The sequence below is a fragment of the Seriola dumerili genome, unplaced genomic scaffold (assembly GCF_002260705.1).
Source record: "Seriola dumerili isolate Sdu_G_001 unplaced genomic scaffold, Sdu_1.0 BDQW01000169.1, whole genome shotgun sequence".
Classification (NCBI taxonomy): Eukaryota; Metazoa; Chordata; class Actinopteri; order Carangiformes; family Carangidae; genus Seriola; species Seriola dumerili.
In genome coordinates this window covers 2059889-2077841 of record NW_019174424.1, presented here as the reverse complement: position 1 = coordinate 2077841, position 17953 = coordinate 2059889, and the positions used below count along the sequence as shown (strand labels likewise).

Genomic DNA, 17953 nt, shown 5'->3' with positions numbered 1-17953 from the left:
ACTTCCCTGTCCATTTATGTCAACACAAAATTGGATGACTAGAGTTCAAAACAGCATATGCTCTTTGAACATGGCCACCAACTCTCAGAATTTGAGATTAACCAAACTCCAGACATGATCATTTGGCATATGCCACTCATTACTGTATGCTTGTAGGACAGTCTAAGTCGTGTGTATAGTTTGATGATTGGACAGTATGCCATTCAGTTATGTAAGACTATTGTTATAGTGGGTTTTCATCAGTTTACACTTTAGTTACATTATTTGCTCCCAGTGACATTCTGATAATGGTTCTACTCACCCTACCTTGCTAGGTGTTAAAGCCATTACAGTAAAGTAAGGCAGCAAACTATTCAGAATGTAGATCATACCGACAGATTATGCACATTACTATGAACAACATGCAGGAGCAAGATGGCATAAACCGTGTCTAGAACAGCTTTATAATCCAAAAAACATGAACTGCTCTGGCTAGTCTGTTCAGTTCTACCTTATCTGATACCGTCACTCTTGCCTGATACTGCGGTGTTGGTCAACAAAGTTATATAATGTGGTGACAAATGGCAATGCAAGGGTCAAACAGGTGACTCTACCCTTTTTTCTTCTCATTTGAATGGCAATGACTTTCTTTCATCTTAAATGGTAAAATCCTGGCTGGTTTATGGCCGATTTTGTATACTTGAGTCTAGTAGTCTTGGGTGTCTAGTGGGGTTCAGCTGTGGATGTTTTATTCATGGATCCATCTCTGTGACTGGAGCATTTCGCATTTCCCCAAAAACGAAACTAGGGGAGCTGCGCAGACGCAATTAGTGCAGCCCAACCCGCCGGACGGTACCAGACCACAGAGAGACGTCGAGAGCAACAGTCTGCTCTGCGACAGCGTATGAAAAACGCACTACAGGTGTCTCTTTCTCACAATCCGGACCAGGAGGAGGACAAAGGCTGATTTCTCTCAGAATTTATTCAAGGTAAGAACAATCATCGACTTTTTATTTATTTATTTATTTATTTTGCTGGTGGTTGGTTTTTGACTTACTCATATTACAAAAAAAAGAAATCGCTATTGTGCAGCATGGAGCTCACACTTTTCTGTGGTTAACGGTTATACCACATATCCGTACTTAAAAGAAATCCTCTTAGTTACAACACTGTATGATTTTACATAGCACACAAAGTATGCTAACAGTTGAACGATTATATGGCTTTGGCTGTAGCTACAGTGGTAGCCAATGACTTCTGCTATTGCTATATATTAACCTAGCTATGCAGTGTACAGTAAGTGAACTTGTGCTCAACCTAAATTTTGCAGTAGTGTGGTGGTACCTCAACTATATTCGCATAGTGATTCAAGCAGTTAATTTTTTGTGTACTTAGCTACAGAACAGACTTTTTATATGATTGCTTCGCTTCTTTAATTGAACACAGCCCCGTCCCTTTTTCTGACACCCTGACTGCTGTCAAGACATGCCCCATGCCCCATGCCCAATGCAATGCACTCACCAGTACACAATACATTTCCACTTTGTGCTTGCTCATACATGCACAAAAGCCACGGGCGGAGGTTTTTCAGTGCTCACACAGCGACGTCATCATGGATAAAGCTCCCGGAAATTCAGCCTGAATCACTAGGGCAATACTTGAGCCATTATTGTATACAAAACTAAAGCTGACACGCATTGCACTTTCCCATTAGGAGTGTGGTATATCGTGTGTGTTATATCACATGTATATTGTCAATTTGATCTTTTTTTAAATTAGTTTGAACTTTGAACTAAGTAGGTTAGTAAACTTAACTAGATTTCTCTCAAGGGTTGCTTTGCTGTAGTTCAACTTCTTCCAGTGTGAAGTATCGGTAGTTTGCAAAGCTATGCTTTCAAAGTAGCTTCCCCAACACTGTAGCAATGGCTGTGACTGTGACAGGATGGCTACAGTCATGTGTTGAAAGAGTAGCATTATAAAATAGAAATGTAAAGCTAGACACTCCTGCCGGTATTTTAACCTTGTTGCGTTACTTCTATAGATGGCATAGATTAATCACATTAAAACGTTGTTACCTATTACTGCTTGGTTTTACATACAGGTAAGATAAGCCAAGCTATGAGTTAAGTTATTTTTCACCTATCCCCATTGCCAGGTCCAAGCTCATGGATATGGCCTAGTGCCTAGAGATGGAGATCAGACCTGCTACTCATTTGGGGCCTTAACATTGGACTTACACAGGTGACGAGGCACACAACTCAACATGATAATCATGCCTTGTATGTGCTGTATGTAATTGGCTGTTTGCTAACAAATCTATTTGTGATTCCAGTTTGAAGGTTTCACCACGAATTTTGAGTAGATATACAGTCTCTACTCAAACTTCGTGGTGAAACCTTCAAACTGGTCTGTCTGTGAGCCAGGTTAATTTGTATGCAAGATGATATTGGACTGAATGTAACTGTATAACACTTTATTTTATAGATTGAAGGTGATAAGTAAACACCAAAGACGTTGTTAATGTGACGAAAGGAGAAAGGAAATCATGGGTGAGTGGAATGACTTGAGTTGTTTTTTTATGTCCAGTGTACAGAGGCAGTTGGCTGCTGTGTGTGTGTGTGTGTGTGTGTGTGTGTGTGTGTGTGTGTGTTGACTTGAAATTATGGTGGGGCAAATTACATTCAATATTATTATGTTATTATCATTCTTATTATCATCATTTAATATTACTACTACTATATATAAAAATAAGAACAAGTTAATACATTATAAATTTAAAATTTGCAAACTACAAATATGTCTGCAGTGTGGAGGAGAACTATAGTGCTTCTCTTATTCTATCACTTATGATTAAACCTATTGCTGTTTTGTCTCTTCTCACTATTTAGCTGACAAACCTGAACAGTCACCCAAGAAATGGACAGAATCTCAAGTAAGCACCTGGCTAAGATCCATTGGAGTGAAGGAGCAGTATGTAGAAAAGCTCTGTGAGGAAGAAGTAGATGGACAAATCCTTCTTACGCTGGATGAGGACTTTTTGAAGGCAAAGATTTGCATGAAATCAGGGCCTGCTCATTTGATTATTAAAAAGAGAGATGAGCTGCTCAACTCCCAGCAAAAATCACAGGAGAAGAAAAAGCCCTCCAGTGGCAAAAAAACTGAGCTGGAGCAGAAAAACAATCAAAACTCAGTTCAGTGTCCTACAACAAGAGAAGATCCTTCAGCACAAGTTCCTGTGAGAGATGAAGGTGTCTTAGAGGAGAGACAAACTGCTCAGAAACAGTCCATGTCCAAGGCAGACTGTAAACCACGACCATTTGATCAAGAAGGGATTGATCACATATATGTAAAGCACACAGTCCTGCTACCTGAATCGGGTGCTTTTAATTTGATCTCCCCATGCCATGAATATAAGTCTTTTGCTGTAGCTGCTGCATTGGATCGCACAAGACTCCAAGCTAAGTTTGCCAAAGAGGTTCTTAAATTTGCGACTGGCTGCATGAATATCAGATCGAATGGCACAATACACTTTGGTGTGATGGACAGCAAGGAGGATGCAGGATACGTGCATGGTGAGGTAATTGGCATCCCTGTGAAAGAGAAGGACATTTATGTAGATGCTTTGGACCACATTGAAAGGAGTTTCTCCTTGGACAAGGAGCATGTACGCCTGTGTGTGCGGCCACCAAGGTTCATCGAAGTAATGGATCGAGAAAGTACAGAGAAGATGTATGTGGTAGAGGTTGACATTGTACCTTTAATCAGTATTGTTAGGGGCAAGGTGTATACAGTTCGTCTGCCAAACTTCAAAGAGTCAGCTAACAAAGTGGAATTTGAGAAGGAAGTGGTTCTGCGGAGGGTGGGTTCAAAAACCGAGCCAGTGAGTGAGAAAGACCTAAGTGATTTCTGTCAGCGAGTTAGGGATCGGGATGCTCAAAGAGAAGAAGCAGAGAAAAATCAGTTCCTCTACGCTCCAGAGTTCTGCCAAGACCTCGGAAGGAAACTCACAATGCTAACAAGTAATGGGAAGAAATTCATTGAAAAGGAGAAATGGTTCATACTCGTGACAAACAAATTCAAACCTGACGATCTTTGCAACATTGACTGGCTGCTTAACATGAACGTTTTCTGTGTGTTTGACTTTGACCCAGAATCAAAGATTTCAGGTCTTTGCAGTAAATACCTTCAGCATCATGCTGCAAACATGCATTCTCTGCAGAGCTACAGGATATCCAGTGACACAAGCATCAAAGAATTCACAAACAACTTGCATCTCTTTGAGCAAACTAGCTGGATCTTTTGTAATGGCCGTTCTGAGTTCAAAGGAAATGAAACTCCATGTGATGAAATGACTTGGATCAAGACAAAAATGACCTTCTTGAGAGAATGTGTGTCATTGATTTGTAAACAAATCTTGCCAAAAGGGGCGTTCCAGGTCATGTTCCTTCTCACATCACAAGTGGAGAAACCACTCTTACACACCTTTTATGAGTTTTTCACAGACATGGAAGGCCATGAAGACATCATCTGCATCTGTGAATCACAGGAAAACTTCCAGAAATGGCAAAGCTTTGCAGAGGGATCATGTGGAACAGAAACCGTGAACAATTTCAGTGTTGTTGGGATGAAAATGAGTCATGTTAATGCAACTCTGCAGACAATACAATCTGTAAAAGCCAGTGCCAGCAAACACTTGCCAGTCTTTGTGAAAGGCATATGTCTTCTTGAAACAAACAAAGAGGAACAGATGGGTTCTCTAGAAATTCTGACAGTCAATCACTGTGATGAAACAAGCGAAGACTTCATTGATGAGAAGAAAGCAAACATTGAACAGCAGTTCTACTGTGGTGGGAGAGTGACCTGGTTGAATTTCTGGCTTGGTGAGCGCAAGCATGTTGGAGAGGTAATTGAACGAGATGCTTATCATGATGTTTCCAAACTTCTCAAAGATGTTTTGAAATATAATCCAGATCAGCCTCCAGTGACTAATATAATCATATACCATCATCCAGGAAGTGGTGGAAGTACTGTGGCAAGACAAGTGTTGTGGAATAACAGGAAAGATCTAAGGTGTGCTGTTGTGAAGCCCTCATACTCAGCTTCTGTTGTTGCGCAACATGCAGTTGACCTAAGAGAATATGAAGAAAAAGATCCACAGAGTTGTCTTCCTGTGCTGTTACTCATTGAAGACTCAGACAAAGAATATCTGGATGATCTCAAGAATGAACTGGAGGTTGCAATTAACAGCAAAAGAGTCCAATATGGAACACTATGTTTCATTTTGTTGAGCTGTAGACGATCCCATGATCCAGAGAGCAGATGCAAGGAGTTTTCTTTACAGAATGTGGCTGTCACTCACCAACTATCTGCAGTAGAGAAGAGAAAGTTTGCTGGAAAACGAAAGGTACTTGAGAAACGATATGAGCCTAAATTTATGATGACATTTGTTTTGATGACCGAAGGATTCGATGAGGGTTATGTCCAACAGTTTGTGGAACATTTGCTCCAAGATATTGACCATCATTCTGTTGTCACTCGCCTCATTCACTATGTAGCACTGCTGAACACTTATGTTCAAAACTCTTTCATCTCTCGGTCTCACTGCGAGGCTTTGCTAGATTTAACCATGCGCCTTGAAAGGTTTCGCCAGCATGAGTTTGAGAGATCACTCAGTGATCAGGCTAAACTAGTCTTCTTGCACCTCAGAGATGACAAGACCTACATTGAATCAATCAGAATCATCCACCCACTCGTTGCAAAGGAAATTCTCCACCAACTTCTTGGAAACCAACAGACCCAGAGCAGTTTGGCAATGAAGATGCTCTGTGAGGATGTGCTTTTTGAGCACAGATTTGGAAGGGAGGAATATCTGTCATTCTTGAGAGCACTATTCATTAGGCGATCCAGAATAAGCAAAGGGGATGAATATGATAGTTTTTTCTCTCCTCTGATTGAGCATGTGTGTGGAAATGAGAAAAGCCCAGACAACGCAATTGAGTTACTCAAGGAAGCGTTCGAGCATTTCCATAAAGATCCATTCTTTGCACAACAACTTGCTCGTCTTCATTATACTTATGAAAAGTTTGAAGAGGCAAAAAACTGGGCAGAGACAGCAGCTAAACAGCTGCCCAACCACTCATACATACTCGACACAAAAGGGCAGGTGTACAGAAAATGGTTCCAAGCAAAATGCAAAGCCATTGAAGATGGGAAAATACCAAAAACAGCCCAAACTACAGCAGATGCCGTGGAGACTGCGCTGAAAGCCATTGAGTGTTTCAAAGAATGTGAGAGAGCAGCTGAGGCAGAAAAAGAAAACATGAACAGTTCAGGATTTTTTTCTGAAGTTGAAGTTGGATGCAGCCTGCTCAAACTGATCTCTTCATTGTTTGCAAACAGAACCAATGGCCATTTAGAATGCGTGAAATACCTGTCAACAGATTACATTCCAGAGGAAGTTCAAGATGCTTGGGAACCATTTCATGGTCGTTTGAAAAATCTTCACAAGACATTGCAAGATGCCTTGGAATGGATTTCAGAAGACCTCAGTTACTTCCAGACAGACATCGATGCAGATGAAGAAGAGATTCCTCAAAGTCCTGAAGAGAGCCTGAGCCATCCTCTGAAATGGTTGGCAAAAAGATCTGCCGACTTTGGGAAGTACTTCAGTGAAGCTTATTTGAATGCACTATCACAGCCTGGGCAATCAATCCCAACCAATCTAACTCCTTTTCAAAAACGCATGATCATCTGTCATCTTGGTGGGGGAAATGTAATATCCATCCTCTCAAAGCTAACAGACCAGAGAAATGCCGTACGTCTTCTAGAGAGCATCCTTTCTCTCTACCCCAGCAATCCAATAAAGGCAAAATTTGGCCAGAGGGATATTGTAAATTACATAGTGGCCCACATTACTCTGAACTGCTTGTCACCACAGGCTCCAAAGATTGCTTCCCTTAAAGATCTACAGGCACTTTGTTTTCAGTTCCCAGCTGATAAAAAGAAATGCTTACCAAGTGCCCTGTTCTTACTTACCTTGCTATTCTGGCCAGAGGATAATGACACAGACCATGAGAAAGAAGGCAAATATGAAATTGTTCAGTCAGCTGTTGAACACATGGAAAAAAGCTACTGGGCCAAGATCAAGGACATTCCTCAGCGAAAGAGAAGACTTTACACCCATTTTTTTCTGGGCAGTGGGAATGGATTGGATAAATTTGTCCACAAGAAAAAGTTTGAAAAGGTCATAAAGGTGTTCTCAGTCTCTGAGAGACGCATGAAGTGGTTCAGTGGTGAGGCGTGGAAAAAGCCTGACATTGCCATGATGTTGAAAAGTGTCTCTGGATGGACTGAAGATGGAGTTGTGTACCTTGAGGGCCCTCAGAAAAAGAAGTTCAGTATACTGCCTCTTCATGTACCTTCAGTGCCTCATAGTAATGAAAATATCACCTTCTACCTGGGGTTCTCCTTCAGAGGCCCAGTTGCCTACAACATTGTTGTTAGAAAATAGTTTGTCTTTGAACAATGGTCCTGTCACTTGCTGAAGTATGTGCCCAGTATCCACAACATCGACAGGAGCAAGAAAATATGATCAGTTCAAAACACACAAGCCCTCCTTTGCCAGATTATTAAGCAGGCAATATTTGTAAAAGATGTGACTAATAATGTTTTAACACATGGTGTGGTCTTTGCATTGTTTTGTAAAATATGAGATGGTTTGATATCTACATTCTGTTGTACTTCAGAATCAGAATTTGCCACTCAATAGAATCTTTTAGCTCTCTGTTTAGTTCAGTGTCTAGAGCCTTGTTATTTTTAATTGTATTTTCAGTTCAGATGGACTGCGGGTCACACTTGGCATAAAGCTTACACTCACTCTTCTGTGTTTTCCTGGATACTATGTATAAAAAAAGGAAATTATATGCAGCTACTTATCAAAGAACAAAATCATTTTCCTTTCAATTGTATCAGTTTTTTTTTATTGTGTTAAGAGCTAAAGAGAAAAATTATGTACAAAAAAAATAAATATGTACAGTTGGAGAAGAATTATATTATATTATATATATATTGATATGCAAAAGAAAAATGTTAAGGAAAGTACTTGTAAAGATATTGAATATGTTTTACACAAGCTATGGAAATCTACTAGCTTTCAACATGAAACTGCAAATAAAGCAAGTTGGAGTACTGCACATATCATACTTTAAATATATAATGATAACATTTGACTATGTAAAATGTGTCATTGAATACAATAAAACTTGACCAAAACTAAAAAATGTTTTCCAGTTACATTTTTATGGTGTCATTCCTCGTACAAACTGCATCTGTCTTTTCAAGTTCAGCTGGTAGTGAAAGTCTTCTCACAAGAAAGATTTCACAGTGGAACAATTTAATTACTAACTTTAGCAATTGTACAGAAAGCAAAGTACTCAAATAATATTTATAAAAACAGTTAAATAGTGTACTACTAACATAATAAGACATTTCAACTTTGGAGTGTCAAAGTAAGTGATCTTAAAATTGTAACTTATGACAGGATGTTTATCTTTTTTTTTAATAAACTTGTTCCAAGTGTTAAGGGTCATAATTGCTAGTTCTCAGTATGTTTTGATTTTACACCTGGAAACAGCCTAAAGGGCATTGTTCATTTGCTCATTGTGATACCTACTAGAAATTATAAAATATAACATTTCCTGGAAACCAGTGAATGTTGTGTAATATGTGGGGTATATTATTTCTAATTTTAAAAATTCCAGACTAGTAGACCAGATTTTGAGATTAAGGTGAATTAGGTTAGGTTTTTTTTTTTTTTTTTGGGGGGGGGGGGGGGGGTGACACGCAGGAGAGGGCCTACGCGACGCCCCCCGCAATGTTATGTTTGATTAATAAACATTTCCAACTCAGAATAGTATAAAAGCAACCTAATGGTTTGTATGGAATTTTTATGTTTTATGACATAAAACATTACGAAATAAATGTTTGTTTTTGTGATTGATCCTTTAGACAGGAAGAGGCGGAAAAAAAGTCGCAGCTGTAGCAGTTTGAACACTTTTGTCCTTGTATGCTTGCCCTAGTTTAACGTTAGCCTGTATGTTGCTGTCTTCTTTTGCAGGCAAGTGATGTCATTATAGACATCGTACTTTTCCTAAATACTGCTTGTTCCGCTGCGTTTTAACAAAACGTGTTTTCTGCCACTGCTCGCAGGTAATTTATTTGGAGGGAAATGCTAAATAAAAGCTCCCCACTGAGCTGCTTCATAGCTAATTGCTAGTTTACAGCTAGGTAACTTGGTAAATCCATCTGCCACCGAGCCAATGAGAAACATTTTAGTATCCAAAAATTATGAACAAAACAGCTATGTGCTCATGATGGCTTCTTGTAATAGGTACTGCTTACTCTGTAAATGAATATATACACCATATAAGGAACTAAGTGAGAGAGCTCAACTTCAGAACGCTTTGACCTGGCAGTGCATCTCTAGTGAAAGCATTATGGGTCTGTATAATTTCACTTTAGTTGTTGTCCTTGCATCTGCTCTGTCAGCATGTATGTACATGAACCACTTGTCTAATCATGAAACCAGACTGGTTCGGTCAGTCAATGCTAGGCAAAATGAGATCATAGCACATGAAAGACTTGTTAATAATCCAGCCAAACCACAGGATAATGCTGTGGAGTCCAGGGGAATCCACCCTGAGAGCTCCCAAGAGACTGATATTTACAGAGGTAATAAGTGCACCATGGCCCCAGAGAGTCGGTTTGACTGTGCCAGGGACAGGCTTCTCAGCCAGACACAGTGTGAGGAGAGGGGATGCTGCTATGCCCCTCTGCCCAACTCTGCAGGACCACCTTGGTGCTTCTACCCCAGTTTGTACCCTGGCTATAAAATGGGTCCACTCACTCCCACCACGGGAGGCCAGGGTGCCACCCTGACTCGTGCCAATGCCTCCTATCTCCCCAGAGATATCTCCACTTTAAGCCTGGAAGTCATTGAGGAGACTGCAGGCTGCTTGCACCTCACTGTGAGTACCTAATACCCTGTATTCCTCTACAGCCATTCAGGAGGATGTGATGAAGAAAGTGCAGGAGGGTCTTCTTGAATTCCCTGTTGATTTGCATGTCAAGTATTGATGACTATAATGCAGTTTGAATGGAAAATATACTGTAGTAAAAAAAATTCTTCTATTGAGTTTGGCAGATTAAAAAATATTCAGGAGTAAAACAAATGTGTGATTTTGGAAGTGGAAAGTGATTCCCATTTTCTTTTATAGTTAAGAGTTGATTTTATATGAAATGGTTCACCCTGGAAACCTTGAAATACTCTGGTGTACAGATGATCAAAAATTGGAATAGTTGCTTTGTCTCAAAGGCCTGAAAAAAATGTATTTGTTTAATTACTATTTTCTCTGATTATTCCAATATCCAATTCAATATCCAAAATTTCAATTCTTTGTCTGTGATTCATGAATTTTGTTGAAAAAAGTTCTAACAATCTGAATTGTTTGACAATGTACATACAGCACTGTGAATGTTGCTTATATGTTTTTGTGGTGTCCTGTCAGCTGATGTGAGCTTGGCATAGTTGTGTTGTAGTTGAAACAGTGACACAATAATAAGACCTTATCTTATTCATACATGTGTCGTAGATCAAGAGATTAAACCCTCTACTTTTACACACAGAGTCCATTAGGATGCTGTGGCACAAAATTGAACTGACATGTTTTCCCTCAAGTTGAAGGACCCATCATCTCAGCGATATGAAGTCAAGCTCCCAGCTGGTGTTCCTCAGAGCAGAGCTGATTCCTATGATGCCCTCTACACCACTGAGTACCAGTCTGACCCATTTGGTTTCATAGTGCGACGTAAATCCAATGGAAATGTGATGTAAGTGCCTCTTTTCAGTTTTCCTAGAAATCACAAGCATTTTATAGATGCTATCATAGTAACATATGTACACCCTTACCTATGCACTTATGCCTAGTCAGCTTGTGCCAATTCCAGCTTTTTTATTCCCATTTTGTGAAAAAGTTTTTTTCACATAGTGATATAGTACCACTGATGTATATGAAATTTATTCATTGCTTGTCATTTGTATTGTATCATTGTAGCTGGTACCTTCCACTTTCATTAATATGTTTCAGCCTCTTTTGAAGTGTTTTATATTTTTTCAACTTTTATTTAACAAATTTTCCTACATGTCTGTATTTTATTTTACTGTTTATTCAGGCTGAACTGAAACTTTTCTTGTTTTATGTTATGAATGAGCTCAAAAGTGTGAAAATTGCTGGAGATATGATGATTTGCTTTGTCGTGATCATTATGTTGTTCATGTTTGTTTGTTCTCTGTGTACTGTCTGTGCAGTATGAACACCACTGTGGCTCCTCTGCTGTTTGCCGACCAGTACCTGCAGCTGTCCACTGCACTGGCCTCTTCCCTTGTGTCTGGCCTTGGGGAGCATTACACCTCCCTCCTCTTGGATCTTAACTGGACCTCTCTGACTCTCTGGAACAGAGACATGGCACCTCATGTGAGTCTATTGCAGTGGGTCAGGACCCTTCAAGTAGATTCAAGAAAAATCGGACGGGTAATGGATAATTAATAAGATAACAACGAGGAAATGCAGAACAAGGGTTAAGTTTTTTCTGGTATTGGTGAAAGACGGGAATGTTTAACCTCTTCAAGTCTCTAAAACCTAAATAAAACAAACTTTTTAATGAAATCTGAGAAGGGAACATGGTTCTGTGGTTGAACTGCTCACACAACTTAAGGACATATAACCTTTGACAAGCGGTTGCAAGTAGTTACTTCACCTTAAAGGGTCACAAGCCCATGAGATTAGGAACACCGGATCTATGGTACATGTCAGTGATGTATATATATTGCACACTTCTTTTAATTCATAGCACGTTAAAGCAAAAATATTTGGACTTTTAAATCAAGCTGCCTCTGCAGAACAGTACTGCTGCTTTTGGTCATCTCTGAACTCTTTCCTTTTCTGTGTTCAAGGTGTAAATGTAGATGCTGTGTTTCTTTGCAGGCCGATGCTAACCTCTATGGCTCCCACCCGTTCTACATAGTACAGGAGGAGGATGGCTTGGCACATGGAGTTTTCCTTCTCAACAGCAATGCAATTGGTACTGAGCTATCTGTTCCATTAGACACACAGCAGACATTTTTATTCATTCACCTTCCATAGAACATGATTTTTTCTATCTTATGAAGATACTAGTTATTGCTCAATGTCTTCCCTAATGTTTCTGTAGAGGTGATGTTGCAGCCGACCCCCGCTCTCACCTGGGTGTCCACTGGAGGAATCCTTGACCTGTATATATTCTTGGGTCCTGACCCTCAAAGTGTTGTACGACAGTACCTCCAGGTCATTGGTATGTGTTCTCAGTGTTGACATTCAATAAAACATCTCCAAGTAGCAACAGCAATAGGCATACTGTACATACCAAAAGGGAAATGTGTAGTAGAAAACCTGTAAAAGCATGTTTATGTGTGTATTTGACGGAGCCCAGAAGCAACCTGGAAAAGCGCGGATGTGTTTGTGTGTTTCAGTGTTTTCATTTATCTGTCCCCAGGTTATCCCATGATGCCACCTTACTGGTCACTGGGCTTTCATCTGTGTCGCTGGGGTTACACAACCACTAAAACAACTCGCAAGGTTGCACAACGTATGCACAATGCCAGCCTTCCACTGGTAAATTAGGATTACAGGATATTTTCCCTATGTACTGTTTGTGCGTTTTCTTGTGCAAATGATGTCATAATCAGACCGAGGTTTTGTGAATGTGTTAAAGTCAACATTGCCAACACTCAGTAACACTTGAAAATTTGTTGTGACATCCACGGACAGTCACACAATTTTTAGAGTGTTAAATGCAGTTGGACTCCTCATGAAATGACTTTATCTCTTTCATCATCAGGATGTGCAGTGGAATGATCTGGATTATGCAAATAAGCTCAGGGTTTTCACTTTTGACCCCTGGCGATTTGGGGACCTCCCGGAGATGGTGGAGGAGTTCCATAAGAGAGGCATGAAGTACATCCTTGTTCTGGTGCGACATCTTTGAGTTTAGAAGACCTCAGTAAATATTTTAATTCAAAAGAAAAAGACACACATACAGTATACACGTCACCTGTAATCATTAACAATGTATCTCCAGTAGATGGCAGTAAAAGGTTCTTAACTTGTGACTTGTGGCTCTCCTGGTTTCTGCCTCAGGACCCGGGGATCAGCAGCACCAGCCCCCCTGGAACTTACCCTCCCTTTGATGATGGACTGAAACGAGACGTCTTCATTAAAAATGCTACAGGACACATCCTGATAGGGAAGGTTAGACCTCTTTTTTCTGAGGCTGTATACTTTCTTGTCACATTGTGAGGCGTGTACAGTATGTATTTGTGCTTTAACCTGGGTGTGGTTGTCATGCACATTTCCATACTGTGTATCTAGGTTTGGCCCGGCCCAACAGCCTTCCCCGACTTCACCAACCCAGAGACCAGACAGTGGTGGGAGGACTGCATCAGAGATTTTCATTCTAAAGTGCCCGTGGATGGACTGTGGATTGTGAGTATGTACAGACACAAAAGCCACATGTTATTTAGCCACCAATACTATGATTAAGACATAAGATATCAGGTCTGTGTGAAATTTTAAGGACAGGTTTTCAGTTCTGAAACTGACTTTGTGGTTATGTGTTTAATTTGCTTTGCACCACAAAATCACAGAAAGAATGATAATGTGTCCTTCCTTGTTTATCTCCCCTGCTTCACCCAGGATATGAATGAACCATCCAGTTTTGTCCAGGGCTCAGTGGGGGGCTGTCCTGACAGTGATCTTGAGAACCCCCCCTACACACCCAGTAAGTACACTGGATCAGTGTCACAAGTTGATAGCATCTAAAGTCATACGAATAGTATTGGTTTTACATCTACAGTCAATTCATATATCAAAGTAGATTTGATTTTGTACAAGATACCATGTAAATCACTATGGACACATAACTGATCCGTTCACTGCATCTCTGCCTGTCATACTAACAGGGGTGGTTGGAGGCCAGTTGAACTCAGGAACTCTTTGTATGTCAGCTCAGCAGAGGCTGTCCACTCACTACAACCTGCACAACATGTACGGACTGACAGAAGCTTATGCCACTAACAGGTTAGACTATGCATCAGATGCAGTTCGCAGAGCTAGTTTTGCAGGGAGGGAATTATTTCACTGTGGGTAGCAGAATAAAATGAATCAATAAGTAATGAGTAGCAATTGGCAAAAATGTCCATTTTATGCAAGCTATTATCTTCAGAGGACAGATAACACACTATTGTAATGGAAAAATAAAGTAAAATCTTTTGATATCAATTGACAGAGAAGTCAAATGTTTGTATTTGAACAGTATGTGAATATATAGTGTAAGTAGTGGTTTTAAGTAGCTCATTGAAATTTAAGTTGCCCTTGCCTTGCCAGTGTATGTTTATTGGGTTTCTGAACATAGTAAAGACTTTAATTTTTGAATCTAGTATACTGGAGCTGACTGTAAAATCACAGAATATATGGATGTAGTTGTTGTTTGACTTTTGTTGTGTGTCCTGTATACTCTATTCCCTCTGTGGTTGGTTGCCATTCTTAGAGCCCTTACGAAGGTACGAGGAAAGAGACCCTTTGTCCTGTCCCGCTCCTCTTACCCTGGCATCGGACACTTCTCTGGAGTGTGGACAGGTGATGTGAGGAGTGACTGGGAGCAGCTTCGATACTCCATCCCTGGTGAGGAGATGTTGTTTCTGTGTGTGCACAGTCCACTACCTGAAATGGAATAATACTGTCTTGCTTCACTGTGATGTTTCATAGGGGAGTCAATTCTGAGATATTGGCTATTTTTGATGGACTTGTACGTGGTTGAAAAAATAATTTTCAGTAAACTTTTTGTTTTCAAGTGACCACAGATCACTTGATAGATTTACACTGACATTTTGCACCTGTTCACCTCCAGCGGTGCTGCAGTTCAGCCTGTTCGGGGTGCCTTTGGTGGGGGCGGACATCTGTGGTTTTGGAGGCAACACCACTGAAGAGTTGTGTGTACGATGGATGCAGCTTGGGGCCTTCTACCCGTTTATGAGGAACCACAATGACAAGCCAAATGCTGTGAGACAGAGACAATCTTTGTGTGTCTCCCTGTGTATGTCTTTTGAGTTAGTTCAAATACATATACTATAACAGCAACATTCAGGGGGTTTTATGTTGAAGTAGAGGTCTGCCCTGTATGTTTCTTCCTATGTGTCTCTGGTTCATGTATTATAAATAGAGGTAACTCAATCTCCTCTCATTGTCTGTGTTTCTGTGTGTCTGTGTCCCTCAGCCTCAGGAGCCCTATGTATTTGGACAGAAGGCCCGGGCAGCCATGCGGAGTGCATTGAACCTTCGTTACTCCCTTCTCCCATTCCTCTACACACTCTTTCATCGTGCACACACCTCTGCTGAGACTGTGGCCAGGCCTCTCTTCATGGAGTATGTGTCCTCTTCTCTTCTCATCTTGTCTTCTTTTCTACTTGCCTTAATTCTTTTCTGTTCACTGTTGTCTGACATAAACAAAATAATAAAGAATATATTTGTGTATCCATCCGTTTTAGGTTTCCCACTGACCCTAACTGTCAGACCATAGACAGGCAGTTCCTCTGGGGTAGTTCTCTTCTCATTAGCCCAGTTTTAGAGCAAGGGTCAGTAGAGCTGGCTGCGTACCTGCCCCCCGGCACTTGGTACAGCCTGCACAATGTGAGTCGCTCAACCCCTATCAATTGACTCTCACAATAACTGGTATATATGAGCTTTAAGTCAAGGTTCAATCAATCAATTTTTGTTTATTAACTGGTAAAGGCCACCATGATTGTGGTGTCCTGTAGTAACACATGACGTTTAGTGTTCACCAGTTTCCCTCTGGGGTTCTGTCTGCTGTGTTTTGATCTCAAGGGTCAACCTTTCTACAGTAAGGGGCAATACCTGCTTCTGCCAGCCCCTCTGGACACCATCAACGTCCATGTGAAGGAGGGACACATCATCCCCCAACAGGTGGGTGTCTGCTCTGGAAAAAAATACCAAAATGTTGCTGTTTTGTATCATTTCAGTTGGAGACAAAATTTAGTAGATTTATTATTAATAAAATATTTGAAGATGAGGGGAAAGCCACAATACATAATTGAAACAGGTTGAACGAGTACTTAGAATTCTTACTTACAGTTTCTAGCAGTTTTTAGCAGAATCACGTTTGAAACTGGTGTAAAATAAACAAGCAGTGCACACTGGTAACTGTGTTACTGTTAATTAGAATATTGATGGTTTGTTGTTTGTTGCTGGTTAATATCTAGTTGCGTAACAATCAGTTTTTAGCCACTGGCAAAACATTGGCATTTTTGTAAACACAATTGTTACTTTATTGCTAACCTTAACTTTGAGTAAAATGGCTGTGGCATGGCTGCACATAATCAAGTGTTGTATCAGGTTGTGTTGACCTGTAACCATCATGACATCCTGACTGATGTCTTCAAGTAAAAGAAAAACTAGCTGAAATACTCTGGAAGGAAGCGTGTGTTCTGTAACTTTTCATTATGTTTTCTTTGATCTGCTTTTTTCTTGTGAAGGAGCCTGCTCTGACAACCACAGCCTCACGCGGAAACCCTTTCTTCCTGACGGTGGCACTGTCAGCTGGCGGCTGGGCCTGGGGCGACTTGTTCTGGGATGACGGGGAAAGTCTCGACACCTATGAAATGGGAAATTATTGTTACGTCACCTTCATTGCTGGACAGGTAGGGAAGAGACCGGTGGTGTGTATTTGCAAATGAAAAGCCGATAAGCAGTGTTTTGCATTTTACTACCGTACTACTTGAGTCAAACGTTTGTTTACTAACTTAATGATTCTACTTCCTCTTCAGTCTCAGATTGTGAGTGATCCTCTGAGGCTGAATGGGGCCCTGGATGGTCTGATACTGGGAGGGCTGCAGGTCTTTGGGGTTCCCTCACTACCCCGCTATGTATTGGCCAATGGGGAGGAAGTCAGGGATTTCATGTACCGCAGCGACACCAAGGTGAGTTCTGTGTGACTCAGCACTACTTCCTCAGATGTTTGTTCTCCATAGAAAGATAATGATGTCATTCTGCAGGTAAGTGTCTATGTGTCTGTCTCCGATTGTCAGCCTTAAGTAGTCTATCTGTCTGTCCCTCCCCACAGGTTTTGACAGTAACCAGCCTGGCCTTGCCCATGTCAGAGGTGTTTACAGTCCAATGGGCTCTCTGATGCACTGAACACTGTTACACATGAGCCTCAGCATTCTGCACAGTTGCTGAAAAGACCAGCTGATTTCTTTTAGCTGTCCCAACCACTCCAGAGCTCAGTATGCACCTTACATTTGATCTGTCTCATTTTCCAGATTGTCGCCTTTGTAAGCAGGTTTTTAAAAATGTGTTAACATCAAACATGGGAGCCATCATCTTGAGATGAAAGCTACTTTTGTGCTGCACTGAATCAAGATAATTTAATGCCTTATAATTGTATATAGTTTTTATAACTATTTATAGTCCTTTTGTATTTTTTTTTAAATCATCTTTGTTCCTCAGGTGCTTTGCTAATAAAAAACAGTGAAAAACCATCAATTTGTCTGCATTTGAACTGCATTAGAGCATCTGGCAGATGGTTTCATTGTTCTCATTGACACACACATATGCAAGACGTTGCATATATTGTTTCATGCTGTCTTCATTTATTTTACTCTGAAATGAGATTCATCACATTAATTATTCATTTTTATCAACATAATAGTCTCATAAAATTAAGGTGTTGTGCAGCAACAAATGGTGCTAAAACATAATGTGAAGAAAAATCTTTTGTGGATGTGAGTATGCTCCCAAACTACAGTAAAGCCTTTGCATGTACCACCACCACTGTAAATATATACTGTAAATGATTTATTGTAACT

At 40.4% G+C, this 17953-nt stretch overlaps 2 protein-coding genes across 2 annotated transcripts; both read left to right on the top strand.

Annotated features, from left to right (window-relative positions):
* The first annotated feature begins 852 nt into the window (after nt 1-852).
* Nucleotides 853-8251, top strand: LOC111227105 (sterile alpha motif domain-containing protein 9-like). Its single transcript, XM_022752505.1, has 4 exons — nt 853-968; nt 2135-2220; nt 2464-2528; nt 2868-8251. The coding sequence occupies exons 3-4, from the start codon at nt 2525-2527 to the stop codon at nt 7487-7489; spliced, it is 4626 nt and encodes a 1541-aa protein (XP_022608226.1). The 5' UTR covers nt 853-968; nt 2135-2220; nt 2464-2524; the 3' UTR covers nt 7490-8251.
* Nucleotides 8252-9107: 856 nt separating this feature from the next.
* Nucleotides 9108-17618, top strand: gaa (glucosidase alpha, acid). Its single transcript, XM_022752551.1, has 19 exons — nt 9108-10004; nt 10715-10866; nt 11345-11510; nt 12021-12117; nt 12247-12366; nt 12568-12686; nt 12913-13044; nt 13212-13322; nt 13443-13556; nt 13767-13851; nt 14033-14150; nt 14620-14753; nt 14980-15131; nt 15346-15494; nt 15617-15758; nt 15954-16052; nt 16622-16786; nt 16913-17065; nt 17209-17618. Exons 1-19 carry the CDS (start codon nt 9474-9476, stop codon nt 17272-17274), a joined length of 2805 nt encoding a protein of 934 aa, XP_022608272.1. The 5' UTR covers nt 9108-9473; the 3' UTR covers nt 17275-17618.
* The last annotated feature ends 335 nt before the right edge of the window (nt 17619-17953 follow it).

Coding starts and splice junctions, on each gene's coding strand:
- gaa (XM_022752551.1), top strand. CDS start 9,474: ATGGGTCTGTATAATTTCACTTTAGTTGTTGTCCTTGCATCTGCTCTG. Junction 13,557..13,766: donor CCGTGGATGGACTGTGGATT/GTGAGTATGTAC, acceptor TGCTTCACCCAG/GATATGAATGAACCATCCAG. Junction 15,759..15,953: donor CTTGGTACAGCCTGCACAAT/GTGAGTCGCTCA, acceptor TTTGATCTCAAG/GGTCAACCTTTCTACAGTAA.